This window comes from Falco cherrug, chromosome 7 (assembly GCF_023634085.1).
Source record: "Falco cherrug isolate bFalChe1 chromosome 7, bFalChe1.pri, whole genome shotgun sequence".
Classification (NCBI taxonomy): Eukaryota; Metazoa; Chordata; class Aves; order Falconiformes; family Falconidae; genus Falco; species Falco cherrug.
In genome coordinates, this window is record NC_073703.1 from 50,666,361 (window position 1) to 50,693,657 (window position 27,297).

The following is a 27,297-nucleotide window of genomic DNA, read 5'->3' on the forward strand; positions in this document are numbered from 1 at the left end:
TCCCTGTTGTTCTGGTTCTCTCAGACCTGGGAGGAGCCTGGGGCAGAGGAATGACACGGCGTAAAGTTTAGGAGGATCCAGTTTTTCTCTTGGGCTTCTCCAAATATCCACAGTCAGTCTGCACCCGAGTCTTTAGGGTTTCTTGAGGTGGCCTGCATTTTGGCAACAGGACTTGTGAAAGGAGGTGCCCTCCCTCAGGGAGAGTTGCGCGCTATGTTCTGCCCTTGCACCACACAAATAGCTCTTGGAAAAATTTGACTCCTTCTGTAGCCAGGGCGTACAGCCAAGTCAAACTGCAAACTCTGGGTCCACATTTTGGCTGATGCCTGGCCAGGGTGTCCAGAGTAGACCTTTACTTTGCCTCATGCGTTGGAGGCAAGTAGCAGACTTCAGAGGTGGAAGCGCTTGCTGTAAGGACTGCGCCATGCCTGGACCTTCCTACATCTGGAGCAGAAGCCATGGACAGAAATTCCGTGTCAGAATGGAAATCACGTAAGAAAAACAATTCTGTTTTAAGAGAATTCAAAGCAGGGTTTTGTACAATGATAGAGGCCGGCCAGAACGGTGCAATATCAACTACTAACATCTTTACTACTAACACTAACTTTGGAGAATCACTGGGCACAGGGATTTCATCCAATTTAAATGTAGCTCTCCTGTGTTTCCTTTGCTGTGAACTTGCACAGATGAAAGGAAGAATAATAACTATCTCGCAGACAAGCAGTTCCACGTACCAGAGATTAGCAGAGGCACCGGCGAGGCGCGGGGCTCCTGCCGGGTGCTGACATTCCCGCAGCGCTGAGCAGAGCCTGCATTCAAATCATTCCGAGGAGAGACGGCTCTTCTGCAGGGGCAGCACCACGGACGTGGCAGGGACCAGGCAAACGGGTGCTCTTTACTCACAGCTCGCCGAGCGCAGGCGTGTCCACTCCTTATCTGTCCCATGGGCTGCTGTGTGCATCCTTTCCTCGTGTCTGGTGCACATGTGTGTTTCCGTGTGCATCTGTGTATCTGTTTCAGGGCTGACATGTTTGCCTGATGATACATATTTAAATAATGTAAATAATTGACATGCAATAAGGAAATGCGCTTTATCAAATGAAGCGAGACCAGGCAAGGCCCAGCATCAATTCATATTCATACGCTGTGCATTTCCTCCCTGTTTAATCTGTGTTTTAAAGGAACCTGTCCCTACTGGGAATTCCACTGCCAGCCCTCACCAGCCTCGTTTTGTGCATAGTATGCCTTCAAAACTAATCCATCCTCAAAGCCAGAGGCTCATGTCAGCTTCATTTTGAGAGTGAGCATTTAATTTCTGCTTGCTCCTGTCCTTTAAAAAAAACCCCAACGTTTAAGCTAGCAAAGGGGGAAAGAGCAAGGAGGGAGCAGAGAAACAGCAACCTGACTCTCCATCACAGCTAAAGCCAGCATTCTATTATGAAGATGGATTTCTCCTTGCCCTCTCTCTACCCTGCACTGATATTAGGACTCTGTGTAAGGCTCCCAAGGTCCATTTCTCCTGAGTTTAAATTCAATGCCCCTGCACTTCTTTCTCCCGCCTTTACAAGTTTCTTCTCCCCTCTGCTTATTTTGTACTGACAGCATAAAGTTTTGAATGACCGAACAGGGGCTTAAATTTGTTGTGCCCGGTGATCCTGATGGCAAGTGCCGGGCGAACAGTACAAATCTTCCCTAAATCCAGCTTGGCTTTGATCCAGCTGTGTGTGTACCCTTTTCAGTCTCTGTGCCTCAAAACGTTTGTGCTGTTCCTTCTTTGTTTTTGGGAATATGTGGAGCGATGCCTTTATTAATTGTGCACCATAGCCTGTGAACAAATTAGCATGTGTGCACAAAGGTGCTTTCCTGGCCACCCGATCTGTACAGCTATGCTTAATTGGTGTGAGCGTGGCCAGGGAGAAGCCGTTAAGCAGGCACTGCATTTAGCTTCGCTCTTTCTTCCCCTCTCACTCAGGAATTAATCTACATTATTTTTGAATCGGAGTCTCCAGGCATCTTGTTTAATTTATGCTGCAACTTTCTTATTGTCTCTGGAAATGCAATTGGAAAGAACAAATCCATGCAGAGGATCTTTAGGAGAGGGCAAAGGAAGCTGCCAACGGTGATTATGCAGTGAGACAATCAGCATGAAGAGTGGCTAGTGCCTCTGAACAAACAAGTTATCGGTAAAAAATGGCAGCTTTGATCAATTTGTGTTTTCATTTGCCTCCATGCGAGGCTGTAACCCTTTAACTTCAAGTCCAGCCATTAAACTCAGGCTGCTCTTCCTTGAAATAGGACTAGGCAGAAAAAACTCTTTCCCCCTCCACCTCCCTGTTTCAGGCATTTAGGATTAGCACAGCATCTCCGAGCTTATGCCTGGTGTTTCTTCACCTTCTGAGCCTGGGCTTTTTGTCTTTGGCCTGTACTGCTTTCCTGTGCTTTGTCCTGTTTTCACTCACATACAGACCATGAAGAACCTGCAGGTCTTCAGTGCTTTTTGGGAGTGGAAAGGCCATGAATGATCTGCTGGTCAGGGAATACGCCTCGAGGAAACTGTCTGGAGCAAGACCCGAGCTCTTCAAAACACCGTGAGGGACTGTTTTTGTGCACTATGCCTTGGGTATTTGCAAAGCTGCAATCTGGAAGGAGAGCTTCTGCCTCCATGCCAGGAATGTCCCCCTGGCATTTGCCTTCAGGGTTTGTGCCTCCTGTGGGGGGCAAGAAGCCTGCAGCCACCCCTCAGCCAGGGTGTTCCCCAGCATGTCCCCAGCTGGAAATCCTGCCCTGGCACCACCACCTCCCTCGCAGGGGGGGCAGCTGGCCGGAGCACAGCACCCTTCTTTCCTGGCAGCACTGCTGTTACAGATTCAATGGCCCAGCAGCATTCGGTGGTCTGTAGGGCTGCAGGAAAAAGGAGAAATTAGCATGCATGTCCCTGTGCCTCTTGGGCCCACAGCATCCAGGTCTCATAACTCTCTTTCTCTGCGCTGTCCTGATGCCTCTATTGTTTCTCATCAGCTCTCATTATGTTGATTTAACGTCTTCTGCCTTCCTGGGGCAGAAATAGCACTCGTCCTTCCCCTGCATCTTCAAGACAACACTGTGCAGCTGTGGAGAGTCCTTGAGAGTGCATTAGTGGCAGCTCTGACCCACAACCATCTCTTACTTATCTGCTCCAGACAAGAAATTGAATTCCCCAGTCCTACAGACCGTAATGAAAAGATGAATGGCATACCAGGGTCTTTACTTGGGTGAAGTAGAGCTGCCATGCTCTCTGCAGAGACACTGATTCATCTCTCCCTTGGTGCTCCCACTCAGGTATGTTGATGACAATTAGGAGAGTTGGTTTTGGTACTGTCCGAACAGTGCCGGTTGTCTGTTTGGACCATGTGTAAATAAGCAAAACCTCCACAGGGCACAAAATCCCTGGGAGGTGCAAGACTTGGCTTCTCCATGCTGCCTGCTTTTCTGTTGCTGAGTGTGTGCAAGGCAGGGTGTACTGCCCAGGCACTCAACGGAAAGAGAAACTGAGGCACACTCTGGAGTGCCTCAAGACATGGTGCAAGAACGGCAGGTTTAGTTTGTGCTGAAATGATGCGAACATGTGACTGTTCCAAGGCCATACACTATAACGGAGGATTCATTCAACACAAAGCTTTGGCTCACTTGAAATGAATGACTTGTGTAGAGGAATTGTAGAGGAATGAAGGCAGGTTAATTAACATTGATAACATACAGCTGTGGGCTGGCCTCAGGGATGGAGGGTTGGCTGATGTGGGTAACGTGCAGCTGTGGCTGGTTCCTGCTAGAGTAGTTAAATAGCTCTAAGGGGTATGGGAGAGAATGACTGTATGAAGAGGAGAACCAGATGAAGAGCACCCTGGGGGTAGGAGAGATAAGGAGACTCGGGGAGAAGAAGAGGGCCCAGATGAGGAGAGGCTGGCTGCAAGAGGAGCCTGGAGAAAGAAAGAATCTGGATGCAGCAGAAGCAAGAAGCAGGGTGGAGTGGCCTGAAGAGGATGCAGAAACAGCACGGACAGTAGGTGAACTGTTGAACCCTTGTGGGGGATTGGTGGCTGTGCCGGGGCAAGGCGCAGGAACTATTTATTAAAGTTAACTTGGCATGGGATGGTAAAAGCCTTGTTGCAGCCAGCTAATCTGGACAGTGTTGTGACAAATTTATATCTTTTACAACTGGTGCCTTGTGTGAGGCTTGAACTCAGGACCTTCAGATTATGAACCTGAGTGTAATGAGCGGTGACAGTGGTGATGGCTGTGCCGGGGGACATCTGAAGTTTTGAGCAGTGACAGTGGTGCCCAGCGTAGCGGAGGCAGGTGGGGGATAAGCTGCGATCCAGATCACGTTGAGGCAGGCAGGGATAGCCTGCGATATGGATCAGACACCAGGAGATGTGAGCCGTTGGGGATAAAGAGAAGGAAGCCTGACCACCGTAACTCAAATAGCAACAGAGTTGCTGGAAAACACTGTCCCCAAAGTCACTCAAAGATATTGCTGGACTCAACAGCTCAACACCTCCCATAGAGCTGTTCAAAAGGCAACAACAAGCTCATCTGAAATGTGGCCTGAGGCTTGCTTGGAAGCTAGCTCCAGGCTGAGATGTCTGCCTTGCCCACCAACACCCTGGGCCAGTGCTGACTGCAGCCTGCCTCCCTCTGAGCTGACTTGCTTGTAGGGCAGCCCCAGGCTCCCGGCAAACCCAGGACCCCTGTGAAACTTTCATCAGTCCTAGACAGCCTGCAGCTGAGCCCAAGATTAGCTTTGTGTCTTGCATGAACTGAAAAGCCAAATATATTTTCCTTGGTTTCACCACACTCCCTGTTCTTAGTCTCTGTCTCTCATATGCAATGTCACTGCTGCTTGTTTTCCCCTAGGGACAAGTCAGACAGTGGCATCTTGTCCTGCGATTTCTGAACCCACCAGTGTCCAGGCATTTTTTACAGAGGTGGTCATAGCTCCTCTGGTTTGCAGTTTTGTGCCCAGCTGCCCTTTCCTTCTCCTGATACAGGGCAGCCTGAGCCATTAGGGATGATTTTGTGTTGGTATTTGGAAACTGATGGGGAATCCAGTGCAGCATCTGGAAGCTGTCTGATTCTGGGCTTTCCAGAAATGGGACCCACTGGAGAAATCTGTGAGTGCAGAAGGTTGGGCAGCTGGGTGCTCCAGTCCCAGACAAGAGCCACCCTGGTTCCCTGCTGGAAGCTCTTCCTCATCCTTCCCCTTTGGGTTTCTGCCTGCTTGAGGAGGCAGGTGAATCATAATCTTGAGGAACTGGCACAGGCACAGAGCTAGGGGAGACCAAGGGCAAGCAGACGATGATGGGAGGTGTGATGGAAGGTGTCATGGGAGTAGATCAAAGACAGGAGGATAGAGAAAAGAGGTAGGAAAACTCGGACTTAACCTTCTGCTGCAGTTTCCAGGGAAGACAACCATATTCTCAGCAATGAAAAGGTTAATTCTCTTGAGACCCTCTCCCCCTCCTTCCCAAAGCCTATCTCAGAAATAATCAAAGTATTTAATGAATATTGCACTAGTCCAAATAAGTACAATCATCTTCCAGGAGTATTTACATGCAGGGCTATAATTAGCAGCCTCCTTGGCACCAGCCCATATGAGTTGACAGGTCACAGTTTCCATTACATACTACATTTTTCCATATCACTGCTCAGTCATGAGTGACTATGAAACAAGTTAACCAGACTCAGCGTAGATGAGGGACTGAATGAGCCATGGTGATGACCAGAAGAGGAGCAAGTGATTTTTCTTGTCAGGAACTTGCTGAGAATCGTCAACACCTCAGTTAAATGACTACCTCCTAAACTACATGTTTTTAAAGTATGGTTTTCAAGTAATCTGGGAAGTCGGATTTCAGGATTTTTGTATTTCCTAGTGACCATGAAACACTTCTTCCCTGACAGAACTTCTTTCTCCTACTGAGGTGGAGGGTAGTGTTTTGTCCATCCTACTGGAAGATGTCTCTTGTTCCAACAGAGGCGATGGTGAAGGTGAGATGACACTTAAACCCCAAAATGTTTTTGAACACCTCTTCCTCCTGGACCTTGCTGTTAGCTGCTCGGACATGACAGGACATGTAAGGAAGCAGAAGCTTTAGAACAGAAATGAACTTCTGCCTGTGGAGGAAAATTATTCGATTATGATCAGAACCTCAGAAGGCTGTGTCCTTGAGCATTGTCTTCCCCTGCTGCATTTGCTGAGATTTTCCAGTTGTGTCCCATACATTGAGCTGTGTCCCATACATTGCAGCCATGCCCTGCACATTCCAGTCAATGGCCAAGCTATGCTGATGCTGCAAGAAGCAAAAGTAGAAATGAACTCTTACGCAACTTAAATACAAACATTCCCCTTGGCCTGACCCCATAAAATAAAGCTTAATTAACTTAAATAAATGACCCAAAATAACTTAAACTTAATTAAATTCTGCAACTATAGTCAAGACCAGCTTCACAATGTTAGCTTTTTCCCTCCAGAAAGACACAACCAGCATTACAGTGAAACTGGCTTAAGATTTTATTTATCTTTTGAACAACCTATTGCTTTTTTTTTTTTTGGGGGGGGGGGGTAATACTTCTTGCTCTTTTCCCTTATTTTAAGAAACTGTTGCTATAGATAATAGATATGCATTCAAAGAAGTAACAGCGTTTATGGAAATGCCTCATTATAAGCTGAAAAGCAGTACAGGTCATTAGAATAAATAAAGTTAAAATTTTTAGTTAGCAAGTGAGATAAATGGACATTTTCCTATGGAAAGGGATTTTTATTCTGTCAGAAACTGTTAATTCATCTAAACTTAAATATTCTACAGAAAGATGACAATACACTTGATAACAAACTCTTGTTGAAACAAGCCAGCAAACAAACAAAAAACCTGATTAAAAAAAACCAAACATTTTGTCTTGAGATGTTAAATTTTGATAATTTTTTATGTCACACTTTAAATGGCTTTCTATTAATTATTTTAATGTCAAATTGAATTGTATAATAAAAAGCAAAGATAGGTAAAATGAAATTGTTTCATTCTAAATCCAACATTTGGATCAAAATGAAAGTCAATTTTTTCCGAACTCAATTCAGAATTACTGGGCATTTCTGATTTATTGCATTCTGCAGCAGAAGAATGTTTAAACCATGAAAGTCCCACCCTCAAGTGAAAAAAGTAATTTGCTACATAGTTCTTGGGAGCAATGATAGCACCTAAAAGATTCCTTGGGAAAGCATGAGATCTTTGCTTTGTCCCTGGAGGCACCCAACTGGCATTTGACAGATTTGTGATGCTGGAGTAAAAGGTACAGGAAATCTGCTGAGGGCTGTGAGGTTTGATGCTGGAAAAGCATGAAGTATAGAAGCAGGCTGCTTTATTATTGTTGTTGTTATTGTTTTACTCAAAGTTATTCATAAATGTTCAAAATAGATACATACATCTAGAGAAGGTATCTGTGAGCAAATTCTCCCCTTTTCTCTGAGGATGTCAGCATCCTTATTTTGTCACTCAGATATGCACATTGCCTATTTGCAAGAGCAGCTGGGTTGGGCAGAGGCCCAGTGAGATGGGTACCCACACCAAAGAGAGTCCTCCAGTCTCCCTGGTGCTTTTTGACTGTCTTGCTGGAGACTCAGCCCTACATAATGTGCAAGAGTTTTGCAGAAAAGATTACTCTTGGTTTGGTACTATCTTGACTCCTCATTTAACTGGGTTTCTGCTTGGATGTGAGCTCCAAAGGCACCTTTTCTGTATTGCTCCTCACTGGCCCGCACAGGAGACCCACGTGGTGGTTTGGGTGGAATGCAGAAGCAGTGTTTGAAGGGGGGGACAGAAAGGAAGGATGGAGCGTGTAGGGTGCTTGCAATTTTCCACTTGATGCCCTGCCGGGCTGCCATGAGGAGACAGGAACATTAGTGCTGACCCCCGCCTACAGGTGCTCTTGCAGCTGCAGCTGGGCAAGGATGCTAACAAGGAGAAGCGCCTCCTTAGGCAAAAGAAAGCCAATTAAAAACTAGCTGCTGTGACAGGTAAGGAAATATAAACTAGACATTTTTACAGTGCAGTTTCCTTGCTGAAGCTCTTGGCTGGGCCTCCCCAGTGCCTCATACATGGCTGCCGCTGGTCCCCATGCATGTGGCAGCAGCGGACTGCCCTTCACACCTCAGAGCGTGCCAGGCTTTATTATGTGCTCGCATGTCTCCCTCAAAATTGGCACCATCTGGACCACCACCTGAATGTCATTTCTTCCTGCACAGCTTCTCACGTGATTTGCCAGCTTGTGTTTGTGATTTGGAGGAGGGGGTGTGAAAGGTGGTGAGATCTGGCACAGTTTTTTTACATAAGCAGTGCTGCTGACAGAACTTTTCTTTAAGATTTAATTGATCCCTGCACCTCTTTGGAAACCTGTTCTGCTTATTCAGAGGAGCTCCCTAAATCTGCATCCCTCAGCCTCCAATCAGGAGTAAGCGGACTGCTGCAGTACCTCTAAGAGAATAAACAAATTGACCAGACTAAGGACAACCTCAGAAATAATGAGCAGCTTTTTGTTTGCCCTGCTTCTACAGGGAAAGGAGAGCATGCCACAGGGCTTGGAGAGGCCAGTCTCTGCTGGGTGCCTGGTGGTTCAGGTGGCACAGGCACCCACACAGCTGTCACTAACAACCTGCTCCAGGATGCTCAGGTGAAATAAATACTCCATCATCTGCAGTGCAGTTAAAGTTCTGTTTATACAAAAGCAGCTATGATCACAATCTTTTTCAGAATTGCTGTAGTCTAGGGCACAGACTCCTAAATCAAATTTTGATTTAATGAATCTGACAAATCCAGGCTGTTGGCCTGTTACTGCAGAATACATTCTTGTACCCGTACTGCCTTTGCTACCAGCCAGTTGCTCTATGAATGGCACATAAAAGTTAAGCAAAGGCCACCATTCATATAAGCTCTACTCGGATAGCACCTACAGGCATGGACTAGCTGTACAGGTGACGGTTATGACCTGCTTCTCTTTCTGGGATGAACAATAACAAGTACATTGAACCACAGGGAGTGAAATCCTTTGCATGCAGCAGTAAAAAAAGGGGCAGACCATACAACATTTAATAATGAAGCTTTTTAAATACTGTAGTTTTAGTAATGTTAAATATAAATCTTCTTAGAGGGAAGCTTGGAAAGGCAAGTTCAGTGCCTGCTGCCTTCACAGAGACCTGGAGAAAATTAGTTGGCTGCATTGCAACCAAAAAATTACAAAATTTTTAGTTAAAATCTCTTTGACATCATGCTGCCTCCCAGTGTACATCAACTAAACAAGGGGTTTAAATGTTTTAGGGTATGCAAATGCACAGTCTTGTCACTGCATGTGCTGTCACTAGCAAGCTAACCTAAGAGTCATACTGTAGAGGAATGACGGCAGGTTAATTAACATTGATAATATACAGCTGTGGGCTGGCTTCAGGGGTGGAGGGTTGGCTGATGGGGATAACATGCAGCTGTGGCTGGTTCCTGCTAAGTAGTTAAATAGCACTAAGGGGTATGGGAGAGAATGACTGTATGAAGAGGAGAACCAGATGAAGAGCACCCTGGGGGTAGGAGAGATAAGGAGACTCGGGGAGAAGAAGAGGGCCCAGATGAGGAGAGGCTGGCTGCAAGAGGAGCCTGGAGAAAGAAAGAATCTGGATGCAGCAGAAGCAAGAAGCAGGGTGGAGTGGCCTGAAGAGGATGCAGAAACAGCACGGACAGTAGGTGAACTGTTGAACCCTTGTGGGGGATTGGTGGCTGTGCCGGGGCAAGGCGCAGGAACTATTTATTGAAGTTAACCTGGCATGGGATGGTGAAAGCCTTGTTGCAGCTGACTAGTTTGGTTAGTGCTGCCACATCATACCTCTGCCTGCCTTCCCTGGTACGAAAGGTTGTGAGATTGCTATTGTTATGGAAGCCCTGCAAACACACATATATTTTATAGAAACCTGCAAGCACTGAATCTCAAGGATAAGGGGGTCTAGCTATTGCCTTGCCAATGAAGCTGATGGAGAGGCAGGAGCCACGGAGAGCGGCACCATCTCCAGGTAGGGACTAGTCACCCAGTCCCCACGTGACACCTTCACTGGTATTAAGAGCATGATTTGCCATTTTGCTTCTACCTAACAGTCAATATGTTAAAAAGCAACAGTGGCCAGTGTTGGCTCCCACTTAAGGAAGGAGAAATTGGGTGCCTTGCTGGGGAGGACTCATGAAAGGACCTATAGGGGCCGTGTGCATACTCTGTAGAGATACTTCCCATTCATATTCTCACTGCAATGTGTAACTGCAGCAAGTCCTCTTTCACGCCCAGGTTAAAAGAAACATCAGGAAGACACGTTGCCTCTGCTGCTAAGGAAATTCTTCGCCATTCTCCATCCACCATTAATTCTGTCATTTTATCTGCTGCGTAACTTCTTTTTTATGTGAGTGTACCATGCTGCTGCCTCCCCAGCTGCTCAGGTCTGGCTTGAGAGATAGGGGTCTGCTTATATACTGTTTGGTTCTGGGGAACTGATCGCTCTAGGTCTACTGGCTCTGCTCCTCTCATTTTTCCACAGTGAGGCTGTACCATCAGCTGTATCGTCTGCATCCTCCATATTTATGAACAAGCCAGCTCCACTTTACAACAGCCATGTAGCCTGGTGGCCTTCTACTGCAGTCTCTGTGAAAGCTCTCCTAGTTTATAGCCAGTATGCATATTTTAGAGACCAAGACAAAGCACATATCAAAGAATGTATCCACTCCTAATTTTGGGGAGGAGAAAGGGGTATGCTAGGCTGTTCACAGCTGGCAATAGGTAAGTAGGGTAGGTCTGTACTAACCAAAGGATTTGCCATGTCCTTCTGGGAACCAAGCAGGTCTAGGTTAGCCAGCAGAAGTTCTGCCAGGGAAGGGCCATAGGTCTCAGCCTTTTATTTGAAACTTAACTTCATTGCAATGTCAAGAGCTCAGCTGCTGGTTCAGCACAACTCTAATTAAAACTGTATCTTGCATCTCTTTAATGAATGGTGTAACAAATCGGAGTAGGCACTGATTGCATACCAAAAGTTAGTTGGTTTTGGTTGCTTCTGTAAAACATGAGCAGTACTTGCACATAGCTTCAAAATAGCTCTTAGCCTTACAAGTGGCTGAAGACACACATACACAGTGTTAACTCCAGAGAAACTTAAGAAAAAAACATGTTTTTGATCAAATTGCTGGGAGAAGAGGTCCTTTTCCTTCCTTAGTGCATTTCCTGAGTTTGACTAGAGGATGGGTGGATGGAATAAGCAAAATAAATTACTGAAATCCCTGACACATTGCTTGTTTTTGACAGAAAGAACAGGGTTTTTTTGGAAGTAATCGGACAGATATTCCATGAAGTCCAGGGGGCCAACAATTGCTCTTTTCCTCCTAAAAACTGAGTCTTGGAGTGGTGCCAACTCTCAGAAATAAAGTGCTAGCCAGCGGCAAGAAAATGCAGTTTGATTTATTTTATACCTTTAAAGTGAGTGGTAGGCCTTTTCTATGTACATTAAACCCAGCAGCCCTTTAATTATGGATTGGTTATTTCTAGTAGCCTTAAGATACAATTATTATCTGTCTGAATGAAAAACCACCTGGGTGGCAAGGCTGAAATACAGGCTTGCTGGTTTTGCCTAAACAAGGAGACTCTAACAACTTTTATGGAAACATTGGCTACATAAATACTATAGACACCTATCCTGTAGCTGGATACAACCCCATACATCCCCTGTGTCCAGAACACAGAGAATGACGCTGACTACATTTTTTTCAGAAAAAAGAAAACAAAAAACCAAACAAACAAACCAGAATTATTTAGGTTTGACTGTGTCCACACCCCTTTTCTTTCCAGGAATGTTCTGAATTAGAACTTGACTTGGAGGAATGTTTATGGAAACAGTCAAATTAAAATAAATATCAGAGAAAGGTTGAGCAAACCCCACTGTAACAGTTGTAGCCATATTTTTGGGTGGCAGAGAAAATACCAGGTGACCTGCATGTCCAAACAAAACTAAATAAACCTTGAATTTCAACTATCCAATGCCAGCAGCAATCGCTTTGCGAATGAGCTATAGATCAAGAATTTCTCCAGGAATAACTCTCTGGCAAGTAAATATTTGGCAAGTATATTCAAATAGTGAATAAATCTTGGAGATACCGCAATCTACTTGCGGGCAATTTGTTAACACAAAAAGAGATGAAATTCGTCAAAGACGTCTTTGCCCAGGAATGACAGGCTCGTAGGCTAATAGAAATTAATTTTCTGTCTCTAATATTGGGCACTATTTCTGCCTGGTATCACAGACCCTGACATTTCTTTGGCATGCGATGCTGAGAACAGCCAGTTGCAATTTGTGTTTGCTTTTAAATTTACAGTTTAGCCAAGGGGGTAGAGAAATGCTTCCTGTTGGGAGCAAATCCACCCCTCTGCCTGGCCCACACAGAGCCTGCACGGTGCTTTGAAGTTCCCTGTAAAATCTTGCAAGTGGTGCATGGCCCCACCTGGCCCTGGAGGGATATGTGTCACCTGATATGTGACCTCTCAGGATGTGGCTGGAGCAGGGACAGATTGCCTTGCCTTTGAGATTAACACCTTGTGCTCTACCTGTGTTTTCAGGTTACGTAGCTGTAATGAGCCTAGTATGCATGATGGTATCCCCCGTCCACGACAGTCATAAATTGCATCCCTGATACAAGTGCTATCTTAAAGAAATGATCCTGTATTCCAGACCATTATTTAAGCATGCTGGAGAGGCAGGAGGTGATGGCCAAGATTCATACATGCAAGAGCTCGGCAGCCTCAGGGGAGTGGGGATGGTGGGAGGGCAGCAGGCCAGGAAGATCAAAGGACTTTCTGAGTCACCAGCTCATCAACTGGGTCCTTCCCTTCAAGGACAGGGAAAGAGGGAGAGGGAAGGGGGCTCACCGAGACTTCTTTCTTAACCTCCTCTCCCATGAGGATCTTCCAGCACCCTAAGTGGAGTGCCTACTTCTGTCCTGCCACGATGAAGCCTGTTGAACCAAGTCAAAATCTGCTCCGTCTGCCATAATCATTGCTAGCAGAGAACCCACTGCAGCCAGTGCTCCCGAGGTCTTCCAGGGAAAGGAATACATTGGGTCATTGCAAGTGCACTCCCACACAAATACTCAGCTGGATGAGTCACCAGGAGCAGGCTGGTAATCTCAGCAATGTCTCCTCTCATGCCTGGCTGCAGTGCTAGTACAGTGCTGTGGGGAGTACACATTATCTCCAGATAAGAGCACCTGCAGGGTATACTATAGGAAAAAACACTTTTGCCTTATTTTATGGGGAACTTGTGCATAGAAAGTCCTACCTGACTTCAGAAGTATCTGCTTGTATGTACTTGTATGTACTGACCAAGCATGATGGTACAGTCATATAAAGCTTTAGAGAAAGTGGCTGCTGGATGGTTGTATTGCATGCAAACGAAAAAAGTCCTATGGATATTATGCAAGCCTGTTCTGTGGAAAAACAATTCCAGGAGTGATCTAGGTGGTTTTAACACATTTTATTGGAACTGTTTTCAAAAAGACCTTCACTTACTGCAGCCGGGTGCATTAGTTTCCGTAAGGACAAATGTACAGGGTTTTGAGAATGTCATGCGTGTCAATAATAAAATTATTTTCTGATCCTACAGATATTACAGTTTTAAAGCCTTTGATGATCTCCTCTTCCTGGACTGGGAACAGCTGCTGATTCCTCTTGCAGTGTTGGGCATGACCCCTTTCTGATGGGGGTCAGCTCCCCTTTTCAGCTACTGTGACAGAATTGAAAATGTGTCCAACAGGAAAGCTGGAGAGGGTTTGGCATTGACTCCATCTCCCCTTGGCACTCTTGCTAGGGTAAATTTGCAACTGAAATTCCAAATTTGGCAAGAAAAGGAGGAACCATTTTCCTGGCAGCCCTCCATAGGTACTCAGGAGAGTAGATGGGGGGTGGTAGCCACAGAACAGATGGCAGTGTGGGATGAAGGTAGATAAAGTGGTCAAAGATGTGCAATAAATAGATTTAACAAATATGTTACACCACAACATGTGTGACACATGCATGTAGTTTGCTACAAAGAGCACGATGCCAGGGTGATACCTCACTTACACAAATGACTGGGTAATTGTGCCGTATGGATGAGCACAGCCCTTCTGTCTTCATATTATTATGTTTTTCCTGAGTGATCTTTTAAAGAAAAAGGCAGCAAAGTTGATAGCAATCTTTGAGAGACTGGCATATGAGAAGAGCCTCAGCCGTTACAGTCTGAGGTGGGGAGAAGACTGAAAAGAGACATGATAGTCCCAAACATCTACACTGGGTCATGGTGGAGAGTGGATGTTGATGCAAAGTGTAATGAAGTCAAGGCAATGCAAAAAAATACATTAATGGAAATGCTTGGGGGGAAAAATCTGCGGTGCTGAACATCTTTGCTGTTTGTGGCCTACAGATGGCTCTCACCGTTTTTAAACTTACTCAGAGATGGCTTTTTATGTTGTATATCAGACATTTAATTTTTTTCCTTGCAGTAAAGATGCTTCAACTATGGAAAAATGTGTTCCTGGGGGCATCTGCTAGGGTCCCGTCCCTGGAGATTTCAGAGGCGTGCTAGATAAAGCAACTTTGGTGAATATTCAGTAGGGAAAATCCTGCTGATTACAGGCAGCAATGCTAGATGAGCTGCCAGGTCTTTTATTATCTATGACTCCACGACTATTGGTAGTGAAGGGAGTTCTTGCACAAAAGCCTTTACTGGCTTTATGCCAAGGCTGCTTCCAGGAAGGGGGAATCCATCATGTCAGAGATGAATGCAAACACAGAGCTTTCTTTTGCCCTCTCTCTCCTTTTGGACTGTCCTTTCATCTGACAGAGACTGTGGTGCTCTGTGTATACTTTGCAACTTTATTTGCTTAAGATTCCCCAGAAACAAAAAGACACTGAGGGGAGGGATCACCTTAATATAGTAACTTGACTGTTTTCTGGGAACTGCTTGCTTGGTTAGAAGAGAAAGTCAGGGAGGGAAGGCCAAGCCTCATGGGAGGCAGCAATGCCCCGACAGCCAGGCAGGGAGCCAAGAGAAGGACGCTGATCCAGGTCCTGTCACCTGCAGCCAGGGCACATCATTCCTGTGACCCTTTAGAGACCTCAGATCCCTTCCCTGGCAGATGTTCATACCCAAACCACCGTTACAGTGATGCAAAATTGCCACCATATTTATCAGGTCAATAATACCCGAGGTGAGAAAGGCCACACAACCAATTTCACCTCCTATTTGGTGCAGGTAGCTCTAGCACTGCTCTTGCCATTGCTCCCACATTTCAGAAGCCTGTGGTTTGCTGTGCTGCGTTCCATAAGTCTCTGACAACTCTCTGATTAAAGGATGGCAGACGGCAGTTAAGCTCTGCCTGGCTTTGGCTGTGAGGGCAGTTTTGCAAAGAGGGAGGCAGGGTGCAGCAGGAGTTTGGCCTCGCAGTGGAGCATCTCTGCATCCAGAGGCAGGTCATCGCAGGGGGACAGGCATTTTGGGCAGTGTAGCTACCTACCCAAAATGTGTCGCATGCAGAAGCTCAGGAGTTTGGCTGCAGGATAAGGGTTGCAATTTGCAGGTGGCCCACAGCAGATGATCCAGCACACTGGGCACAGAAAGATGGGTTGGTTTTTTTCCCCATGTGTTGGATGTGCATGTATATGAGCTGGGCTGGCTGAGGTTCCTGGCAAGACAAGCCTTTTCTAGACCATAGAAAGCTCTAGTTAGCTTGAATTGGCCAGACCATGCCCAAAATCTGTCTGTGCCCCAGTGTGGAGGATCTAACATCTGGTATCAGCCATCAACTAAGGGAAGGAATTGAGGCCTTCCCTGCTGCTGTCTGTATAAACAAATACACAGCTGCACTGACAGACACACATATAGAAAATGGTGTCAGAGATTCCAGCTGTCCCAGAGGTGACAGAACAGCCAAGCAGTCCTGAACACAGTGTGCAGGCAAATGTTGCGGACTTGCTTTTGCCAAGGTACTGCCACTGCCTGAGCTCAGGATGTGCTCACAGGCCAAATTGTGCTGTGGGGCTGAGGTTCAAAGAGGGGTCAGTCCAAACCCACATATGCATCTCCCTCCCCCTGTTTTTGTAATTGCAGAGCAGAGAGAGACCTCAGCAGCCTTGCACGTGGCAGCCCTTGAGGAGCATTTCTTTTAGTGAAGCAGCTGATTCTTCAGCCAGTTTAAGCAGGGAAATGCCAGTTTGACAACTCCTTCATGAGGGCACAGACCGGCCTCTCTAAGAGGGGGTCAGAGAAAAGAAGAGTGAAGAGTCACAAGGGGGAAGGCAGCTGAGAACCTCAGGTGCCAAAGCAATGGGACGTGGGGAAGATCTGCTGCAATGGCAGTGCAGCGTGCCGGCAGCGTGGCACATGGAGGAGCACCAGCGCTCTGATGGGCAGAGTTGCAGGGTGGCTTGAAGGCAGATATACCTTCATCAACCGGACCCTCTACTTAGCACGCATGAAACTCCATCTTTAATATCCTGGGAATCAGGCTGGGAGAGTTGCCATGTGCAGGATAGGTTTAACTGATGTGTTTGCTTCTCCGGCTTGTACTGTTCCCTTGCTTCAAGACCAGCATAGTTTGCGGGTCCTGCAGAGACAAACGGCACAGAAAGCAGAGATGCTCTGAAGGGCGAAAGCTCGTAGCTCCCTTCAGGCCCGCAGCCCCTGTGGCTGGGTGCAGTGGGGGGCCGCAGGCAGGGCTGGGGAGGGCACAGCCCTCGGGGGGCTCGCTGGGGTTGTGCCTTGTCACTCCGCGGCTTCACTTGCACAGTGCACGGGCTGCTCGGCCGCGAAGCCGCCCCGGCTCCGGGATCTCTCAAACCCGAGAGCGCGGTCAGCCAGCGCCCGCTCCCCTGCGGGCAGCTCTCCCCGCCCGCCACCGGCCGCGCCCCGGCTGGGCGGGGGGAGCGGAGCCCCTCGCAGGGCGCTGGTGCCGGGGGGGGGACGAGGGTCGCAGGAGAGCGGGCAGCTGGCAGCGGCACGGACGTGGGCCGAGGGGAACCAGGTGGCTTCAGCGCCCCCCGGCACTCGGCAGAGCTTTGGCGCTCGCGGCGCGGCCTTTGTTTCCCGCACTCGCAGAAGCGGGCAGGTGCCTGCGGGAGGGTTGAAGCCCCCGCGGAGGCGGGGGGGGGGGGGCGGTGCAGGCTGCCCCCACGGCCCGGCCGCCCCCCGCAGGGGCGCAGCTGCCCCCGGCCGCGGCCAGCTGCCCCCCCGGCCCTGCCCCAGGCCAGAAATAGCAGCGGTGACACTGCCCCGCCGTGCCGGGCAGGCGGGCGGCGGGGGAGGGGACACTTCTTGCCACCCCCGCTGCCCTGGCTGTGTCACCGCTGGGAATGATGCTTCGTGTCTGGGATTCACAGATCCCACCTGCCCCCGGGAGCTCACCTCCACCCTCCTTATGGTCCTTGTGCAACAGCCACCACGGCCCCTCGCCCCCCGCCACAGGACTGGGACTCCCCTCCAGCTGTCCCCCAGGCCTTGCCCTCTGCCAGCATTGGGATATGGCCCCAGCGAGCAACGGTGAGCCTCTGGTGCTGGGCAAGTCCCCACGGACAGAACTTGCTGCCCAGGTCTGGCTGCCTTCAACCACACCACGGAGGTAGGAGGCCCTTCAGATTTTTTCCCTTGCAGAGGAAAATCCCATGAGCCTCATTTTTCTGTGGTTGGCCCCAAATGACCTCCAAAGAGCAGAGCGTGGCATTTCAGAGTCCCAGATGCTTTAGTGGAAATGTGTCGTATAAAGCATCATTTGAATTTTTTAGCTGGTGTGCCTTAAGCCACGTGGCATCAGGCTCACGCTGAATTATGACAAGTATCAGACACCCACGGTGCTGGGCTATGAAGCTATGCAGCACGCGGGAATAACCTGCATGTGGATGGACGTGAGAAACCTTGACAACGCTCCAAAAGGGAACAATCACTCCTGTTTTGGAGGATTTCCTAGTCCACCCATAGAAGGTACTGCTCAGGGCTGGCTGTCACCGACTATTTATGGGAGGATGCATGGTTTAAGCCCCCAAAGATGACAGAGAGAAGCTCAGTTTAGTACCTCTGCTGACAAGCACTATTCAGGGATCAATGCCATTGCCCACAAGAGTTGTCCTCTGCCACACAAGATGTTTCAGGTATCTTCCGGGTCCCCAGTGTCATTGCTGTCAGCCTTGTGTGGATGACCTGGGCACTTCTGACCATCTGAAGCAGCATTAGACTCCTTCATGTGCAACTCATTTGAGCCCTAAGCCTGCAAGTTGTTTCCTAAACTCTGCCCACTAACATCCACCCTCTGCATGGGGTGAATCCGCAGCTTCCTATTGCAAATGTGAGAGGGCAACCACACTGACACTTGTGGCAAGAGCCATAAATTCACATTAAAAGGATTCAAGTAATAGCATTGCTGCGTAAAGACAGCCTTTGAAAAACTTGTTTCCAAATGCTTAGCAGCAGGATTAGAAGGTTGCTGGCTCTTAGCTGCAAGCTTTGCAGATGCTAGGGACTGGCAAAGCAAAATCTGTATCACATGAAAAAGTTGATCAGGTCTGACTCTCTCCTGCCGTGAGATTGCTTTTCTCACTACAAAGCATTTCTCCTCACCAGTAAGTTCAAAGTACGTATGGGCATGAAGATAGTGTATTGTTCACCCGCTCACTGTTCTGCTGAGCAGCCGCCTCGCTTGTTCTCCGTCTCAGGTTATAAACAGTGTTGAGAAGCTGCAAAATTGCTCGCAGCTTAAACGACAAAATCATGATAACCTAGCCTATCTTACCCTACTGTGAGCTCTACTTTAATAATCCTGCTTAATCATTAAACCACAATACGAGCAAGCCAAGGAGTTTAAGGCAAGAGCCAAGCCAAGGCTATCAGAGCATTGCTCAAAACTTGAACTGAGCACAGTCGGCTCCAGACAGAGGAAGCCACATAAAGGGACAGCAAAGCTGTTGTGCAAAGGGTCAGAAAGATGCGGCAGAAAATTCCTATCTGTTGGGACTAGCTGAAGGAGCCAGAGCCAGCTGTGAGCTGCTCCTGCTTGTCAGGAGTCTGCAGCGGTGCCCTATTTAATCCTTTTCCCAGGAGACCATCTTGTTATCTAGCACACACACTCCATTCAAGCCTTGCTGTTGACATAGATGCTTTGACTAAACCCTTATGCCCAATGATTATTGAGTATAACAGTGGTTGCTGGTTATTTTCCAGAATGCTTTACCCTCCACTGAAGGGTACAAAGACAGCAAATGGACACACCTATTCTTTGCTGATCATGCTGCATATTGTATTATGGCAAACTGATTGTTTTCTAGGGACATTTCAAACACAGCTGAGGTTAAATTAAAATAAAATACAGAAAAGCAGGAAAGGAGATAATATAAAACTATAAAACCTGAGAAGACACACTGCTTCCGTCACTCAGCTGGAGACACTGAGAACAGGGTTAGGCCAAGCCTTGCCCATGGATGCATCCAGGACCTGCACTGATTCCAGCAGGATTATTCACGTGTGCATGCATGCATGACAGACAGAACAGATTTGGTACTTATTGCTTTGACTTTTCCAGGATGCTAAATTTATTTGTGCATTTCAGGAAACAAACCAGTACAGTCAGATGTTCTGTACCTGGGTTCCCCTTCCCCCACCCCAAAACAGAAATAATTGGAGGCTAAAAGGATCACCCATGCCAGAAGATGAGAGAGCCAAATCCTTTCCAAGTCAAAGGACTCACTGAAATCAACGGGGTTTCACCTGAGTAAGGACTAACTGAAGAACTTCACCACAGTCTGTGACAATTTGGCTGAAGAGACAATGAGTCAATTTTGTATTTTCAGCCCAAAATATTAGACTAGAAGGTGGAACTCTCTTGTCTCAGCTTCCTTGAAGGGAGGGGGCAATAGGATTGGTATCGCTGAGATCATTCCAGAATTTGGGTCACCATGCAGAAAACTGACTTGTATTTTGCGGTCCAAAATGGGGCATATTTTGTCTTCATTGTCTCGCTACCACCTCTTGTAGGATTTGACTGCAGCATGGAAGCATCCTGATATAACTTTACAGTTCACCGTGGTGTTGTTACTGTAGTAACTTATTACTAGGACACCTTGTGCTATCTTTATTGCTGCAGTACCTGGTACAAATGTACCACCGTTTGTCCTCACACACCATTATTACTGCCTTATTCCCCAAACTAATTTACTGCAGCATCCTGTTGTGTCTTATTGCTGCATTATCAAAATGCTACTTTACTGCAGCGGCCTGTGTTACCTTATTGCTACATTTATCCTGGTATTATTATGTCAGCTTACTGCCACTTTTTATGGCTGCCCTGCTACCATTTTATTACAGTACTCTATGGGATCTTAGTGTTGAATTATACTGAGAGTACATTAATCCATTTGCTTTAGCCTAACTCTGTCTGCACAGGCTTGTTGAACCTTCCTAGTGCTTGTCCTGGTGCCATTTCGCCACAATAGCCACAAATGTTCTGGATACTCTATTATCCAAATAACAGTGTACAGCCATATTTCACAGCCATAGCCCTGTAAGTATGGGAAGCTTTGTAGCTAGCTTGCACAGCATGGACATTGTAAAAGGTTTCCAGACTACCTTTCCTTGAAACAATGCGATTTAGAACATAAATAGAGGTGGAAAGCTGATTTCCTAACTCATCTTCAGCATGATGAGGTAGTTGGAAGACATGGGATGCTTATAAAGCAGTGCATTACTGCTTGCAACACTCCGTGGGATACTGTGAGTGTACAAGAGCAGCATCACTTGGAATAAGCAATGTCGTTAAAAAGCAATAAATCGAGGATGCAGTTCATGTGGAAGTAGTTACATGTTAGTATCATCATATGTGAAGTAAAAGACATGTGAAAAGCAGTTCATATGTGTTCCCAGGAGGAGGTCTTGTCTACTCTCATGTCTGTTTTAGAGAAATTTAGTCAGGAAATGAGGAGCAGAGATTTCTTCTCTCCAGAGAATATGAAGCTCTGTCCGCTCAGCTAGCCATTACTGAGCAGATTAGCTTGCACGAGTGTGCATTTAAATGGCAAGCTGTTCAGCATCCAGGCCCCCTGATGTACGCCCATATGCATGCTCCCTGTGCCTGCAAAAATTCCCTCCGTGCACTCAACTGTTCCAACATAGCATATTCCCCACAGGCAAAACACTGCAGCAGCCAACACAGCCGTCCAGCAGGAACAGAGCAGGGAGACAGAGCAGGGTGCCTCGCTCACAGGGCAGCAGCACATCTCCAAGTTAAAGTCTGGCATTGCCGCTCCCTGCGCAGACCATCACCCAAATTCCACCTGTCCCGTGCACCTGCCAGCATCCTCCAGTCCTGCCATGTTGTGCCCCCAAGCTGGAGGACAGTGGAGAGTACCTCCATGGAGCTACCCCACCCTTCACCCAGGAGAAGACCTGTCCAGTATCAGGAACTCACCGCAAAGCAGATACCCCTGGTAACACTTGGCCATCTCTGCTACTTGCTACACATCAGCTCTGTGCTTTATGCGCACATCCTGCTCAGGAATGCTCTGCAGACCAGTTCAGGGGTTCACAGGACAAACCTGCTATAGGAATAGGAAGTACCTTCGCCTAGAGGCTGGGCAGCACTGGCAGTAGATTAGCTTGGGGTGTGAGCAGCTTTTGGTTTACAGAGCTCCGGTGACACATGGTGATGGTGGGGTTGACACAGATAAAAACACATCAACATGGCTCTGAGAAGAGCCAGCCTTTGCATTTTCCTAGGGACGACGTAAAGGGACACATGAATGTGGATGAATAGATAACCAGGCCTGTTACCTGAAGAGCCTCTGTTACCCGAGGGGACCCTTTGGCTGCGTGTGCAACAGAAAATGGGTCCTGCAAGGACAGCTAAGTGACAGTTTGGAGGAGACCAAATGTTCCTTTCAGAGGCAGGACACAGGACACCACATGAATGTACAGGCACATCCATGACAGTTCTTCAGTCTTGGAACTCACTTGTGTGTCACGTATGTGTAGGATAAATCTGAAGACCTCAGACAGCAGGCTGTTTACGGGAATAGGCATGTGTAAAGAACAAATATCATACTCAATATTCTACTGTAAATTCATGCAGGTGTAGACGGTCCTATAGACCTCAGGTAAAATCAATAATAGGAGTTTTCTGGGTGGGGGGGGGCGGGGAACGGAAAGAGGTATCAAGATGAGAAATGTCATGGGTAAAGAGGGAAGGTCCTTTTTTCTGACAGAAACTATCCTGGCCTGATTTTGTGCACACATAGGCCTTAGATATTAGAATAATACTTGCCTCAGAAGTTAATATTGTCGATAGCCAGCTGTCTACTTAGCTAGATGGTTTTGCCTAGGTAGGAATGCAGACTTGTAGCCATATAGCAATTTCTACCACCTGCACAAAAAGCCAGTTTGCCTTGGCATGAGTGAAGAAGACCAAGAAATGTCTATTTTCACATACGCTTCAGATCTGAAGTGCCTGTAAAATACAGGAGGTTTTGTGGCACTGAGTCAATTGAGTCTTGAAATTTTCATATACAGTATGTGAATGCAGTCCATTTTCCTATCTGCAGCTAGTATACATGGGGGTTTTAATTAAATCAGTTCAGTTCTGTCCTCACCATAACCTCCATACTCCCAACAGTTTGCAACAAGCTAATGGGTCACCTCTTGCAGTTGTATTCACGGGCTGTAGGTCAGATGAGTTTTAGTGGAAGCTCATTTCCTCCAGTGGTACAATTTCACGCTTACAATGCTGCTTCTCAGCAGAGTCAGTTATCTGAGCTGGGCGTGCTGCTGTTTAGGAAAGGTTACCTGGCACCACCCAGCACCTTGCCCTTTCACATCCTGCTCCTGGTGGTCCCATCTCCATCAATTCCCTCCTCACCGCAGGCTGAATTTTGACACCTGCCCATACCAGAGTTGCCTTTCCCTGTATACATGTGAGCAGATTTTGGCCCTCTACAATTGCAGTTGGAGTCCGATTCTATCTACTTGAAGTAAAGCTTGAACGTCCATCATTGAGTAAATACGCAAACCCTTAAATAAATAGAAAATCAAATACAATATAAACCAACTCACTTTTAAATACCACGTGCGTGTGTGTCTCTGTGTGTGTTTCTGTGTGCATTACACATCTAAAACATGACTTTTTGAGCATCAGGCAGAGTCTGATCACATTTGCACTATGCGCACATGCAGAGCGAGTCCGCCGACATCAGAGGATTTGCACCAGGATCAGAGTCTGACTCCATGGGGCAGATCCTCAGGTGATGAAAACCACTCAACTCTCCTGACTTCAGCTGAGGATCTGGCCATCATCTCTGGGTAAGATACATGCTATTGGAACGACAGTGAATGATGAACTTAAATAGTGCCTTTTTTTTCTTTTTCTTTTTGGCTTTAAAGGAGGAGAGACATAGAAAAGAAAAACAAAGTTAAAGTCAATGAATCTGCAGGAGAAATGCATGGGATTTTGTGAGAAGGAGAAGTAGCTTCCAGCAGATATTTTATTGGATCCAGATGGCCACAAGAAAGGGAGCAAGTGAGATTGCAGCGCCGTCTATTAGAGCCATGTTTGTGCCAGGGAGAGAAGAGATGAAGGAAGAACACCGATCTCTCTCAGCTCTTCTTTCTCCAAGTTGCGGTTGAGTCCGTTCCCTTAAATAACAAGCCAGCAAGCCTTCTGTGTATGGTGAAGTGCGTTCCTCCAAACCCCGGTCGGAAACAAAGCACCTGCAGAGCTCGGCGTCCTTACAAAGCTGTGCAGGCAGGGAAGTGTCGATGTAAACTGTGAGGAGAGGCGCTCACCTGCACGTGGCTTCCCGCTTGTGCTCACTCCAGCTCGCTCCCTCGCAGGGACCCGCTGTCCCCAAAATGCCCCGTCCCCGGCAGCGGTCCCAGTTGTCTCTCCCACGGGGCGGTGGGCTGCAGCTGTCAGGAGGATTGCATCAGGCCTGTGAGGCGCTTGCTCGCCAGAGACTTTCCCTGGAGGGAGGGACAGACAGAGAGACAGAAGAGACCCGGAGGCATGAGTGATGCTGTGGGATGCTTTGGCTGCAAGTGAGGGGCAAGGGTCTTCCCCAGAGCGGGGAGCGCACCTGCCTCCCCCAGCCCTGCCGACTGGCGATGGGGGGCTTGCTCATCCCCAGCATCGCGGGTGCCTGTGGTTTTGCCCCAGGCAGGTGGTTTGGCAAGGAGGGGTTGTGGCTAGTGATGTCCAGGTGGCTGTCGCTCAAGGCTGTGCCCCAGGACACTGCCTCATGAAGATGTTGCCTTTCTGCAGTTACATGGGAACTGGTGAAAGCAACGCTCTGTCTTATGCTTGCTGTGACTTGTTGTGCCCAGTGTCATCCTGCCGGTGCCAGGCCATGGCTTCCATGCAGAGAGCTACCCCAGGGCTGCAAAACCAAGGCCACAGTGAGAGCTGGGATGGCCCTCCCACAGCCTGTCAACCGGTGCTGCTGCACAGCGGCCATCAGAAACAGATCTCGACAAAAATGATTTCAGAAACAGCTTAGCCTGCCCCTGCCCTGCTGCCACCCTGCTTTGCCCACTCCTCCGTCTCTTGTCTCATTGTTACATTCCTGCCCAGCCTCCCTGCCTTCCCTGTGTTCCCCCCCGAGCCACCGCTCAGGTGCATGGCCGTGGCAGCCTTGCTCATGTGCTGCCGGCATCCACGTGAGCTTCCCCACTGACTGGTGGGACCAAGGACCAGGGAGAAGGTCACCTGCATGTCTGAATCCCCTCGCTGGCTGAGGACATACAGCCCCTGCTTCCAGGACCAAGGGAGGACCTACAGCTGGTCTTCATTTGCAGGCAGTAGGAAAGGTATATCCCCGTAGGGGATACTGATGGCGTTGCAATTACTGATGTAACAGTGAAAAATTGCTTCAGGAATTGCACCAGTTGCTGTGTTTCTTTGCTGAGTTTTCCTCTTGAAAAACGATGTTTTTCTTAAAAGAAGAAAAAGTCTTGTTTGAAATAAACATCCAGGGAATACCAGAGAGCCATGGAATACCTAGCAGCTCTTAAACAACCTCCTCTACGTTACTATATATAGCCAAGATTTCCTTTGCAATAGAAGGTTCTAATAATTGCTGTTTGAAAGAAAGAGCAAGACAGATTATACAGTGAAAAAAAGTATGTGCAAAATGTAGGAAAATTTGAAATGTAAAATTTAGCAGGTCATTTGAAATACGCCTTGTTTAACAGGTTAACACTAAGAAAAAAGAACCCCCACACCCCTCCACCCCCACCTCCCCTCTTTGATTTCTAATCTATTCCCATTTAGGGCTGTTCCAGGAGGATGTAACAGTTCTGTGCAGAAGCCTCATTTCGTTACTCAAATGTGTGCCTTTTACTTTTTGCTTGGCTTGGCTGCATAAACATGCATGGCCTAATCTGGCTGCTCCCTGTACATGACCAGCTGGCTGCTGGTAACACTGTCGTCACTCAGGCTGTCCTGCCCAGGACAGAACAGCTACAGTCACAGCTCTGTGGCTCCTCTGTCTCTGCAGCACAGCTTGCATCCAGGGCATGGCTCAGGAAGGACCAGCTCCCTCTCAAGCTCAGCAGACATACCAGCACCACTGACATTTAAGGCATGTGTGCTTTCCTTCACTATAAATCAAATTATTGATAATTACTATTATTATTTTTAAATGCACTTCTGGGAAGCTCAGCCCAGGGCTACCCCAGGAGGTAGCCAAGACTTCTGCAGAACAACATGGCAGTGCTTGGGGGGCTACAACTATGGCTGTCATTTTGCTGCCGTTAAGGAATACCTGAGAAAGAGTGCTAGGGAATTCTCAATTTCTGAATCCCATTTATAGGAAGAAGACAGTAAAGATGTGGATGTTAATTTCTGCAAGAATAACATGGCTGGTTTTTGAAAAAAAAAAAACAAACTAGTTTCCACCTATATTTGGACACTTCCTTAGAAAAACCCCAACAAATAAGCCTTGGATTTGTATAATGACTATACAGTCAGACTCTAACTAATCTGCTGCAGGCAGTTCCTCTTGTTATCTTCTCAGAGGCAGGCAGCCTGGGGGTATGCCAGCTCCCTGTGCCAGGGTCCAGCGGTGTTGAGGAGCAAACACTGTTCCACATTCAGCCCCACAAATGTGTTCAAAGCGGGAAGGGGGAAATTCCAAGGCCAGGCTGGGCCAAGGGGAGGGGGCAGCTGACAGAAAGGCTGCCCTGGAGGAGGCGGTGAGTCAGAAATGGAGCTGATGGCCAAGGTTTGCACAGAGCAAAAGTTTGCTCATGGGTTTTCCAGTGGCAACTGCTTCCCGTCTGCGGGCAAAGGTGGTGAGCTCCATTGGCAGCTCCCCATCTAGCAGGAAAGCTGTTAGCCCAGGAACCCAGATCCAGCCGCTGGTTCTGCAGCTAACTTCCCACCTGCAGGCTGGGATGAGTCCCCAGCGTGGGGCCCGGCTGTCCGGGAGGATAACTGTGTCAGGGAGGTGTGAGGTGCCAAACAGCCTCACGTGCAGGGACATGCGAACAGATGGGTGCGAGAATATCTGTTTTAAGACCGCAAGAAGTAGGCAGCGATGTTTTCTGCTTGGCTGTTGTGTCCAACATTGTGATAAGACAGATGGTGAAAGGATCCCTGGAATCACATAGAAGGATTAATGTGGTGAAATTTCTGGCTACAAGCAAGACCACTGGGCTGTAACTGTAACATTCATCTTTGGTACTGATGGGGTCCCCAGCCAGGCATACTGGTGTAGGGGATTTTGTTTCAATCCAATGCAGAGATAAACGTCAGCCTCACAGCATGGGTCTGAGTCATATGAATATCCGTGGGCTGGAGGGTGGGTGGGATGCAAGTATTCAGTTTGGGATTCTCTCATCTTAGACATCCTCATTAAAATAAAAATGAAGAGGATCAGGAAAAATCTGCATTTCATCAGGTAAACTGGTATCTGTTTCCTGTTACTAAAATGAACAAGGGAGCAAAACATTGTGTCACAGGTGGAAATGCTGGATGGGATCCACTTTGCTGGGGTAAATCAATGTGACTTAGCTGCTTTCACAGAACTGCTGCCAGTTTACACTAGTTGAGGGGCTGGTCCATGGCATTTGTTTCAGGTTTAGCCCTCCAGGGCTTCTTAGGCTTGAAATCCAGCAGGAGACACAAAAGTTTTGTGCTAGCTGACTGACAAAAGCCAAGGCGTAGCACACACAATAGCTCCTTCAGGATGGTGCAG

The 27,297-nt window shown here is 47.6% G+C and overlaps 1 protein-coding gene across 1 annotated transcript in view; it reads right to left on the minus strand.

Moving 5' to 3' along the window:
* Nucleotides 1–19,460: 19,460 nt before the first annotated feature.
* Nucleotides 19,461–27,297, minus strand: part of RGS6 (regulator of G protein signaling 6) — a 284,113-nt gene continuing 276,276 nt past the window's right edge. The window contains exon 17 of the mRNA XM_055716872.1: nucleotides 19,461–24,064. Coding sequence (XP_055572847.1) covers nucleotides 24,014–24,064 — 51 coding nt within the window. The 3' untranslated portion in view covers nucleotides 19,461–24,013. The remainder of the gene's footprint in view (nucleotides 24,065–27,297) is intronic.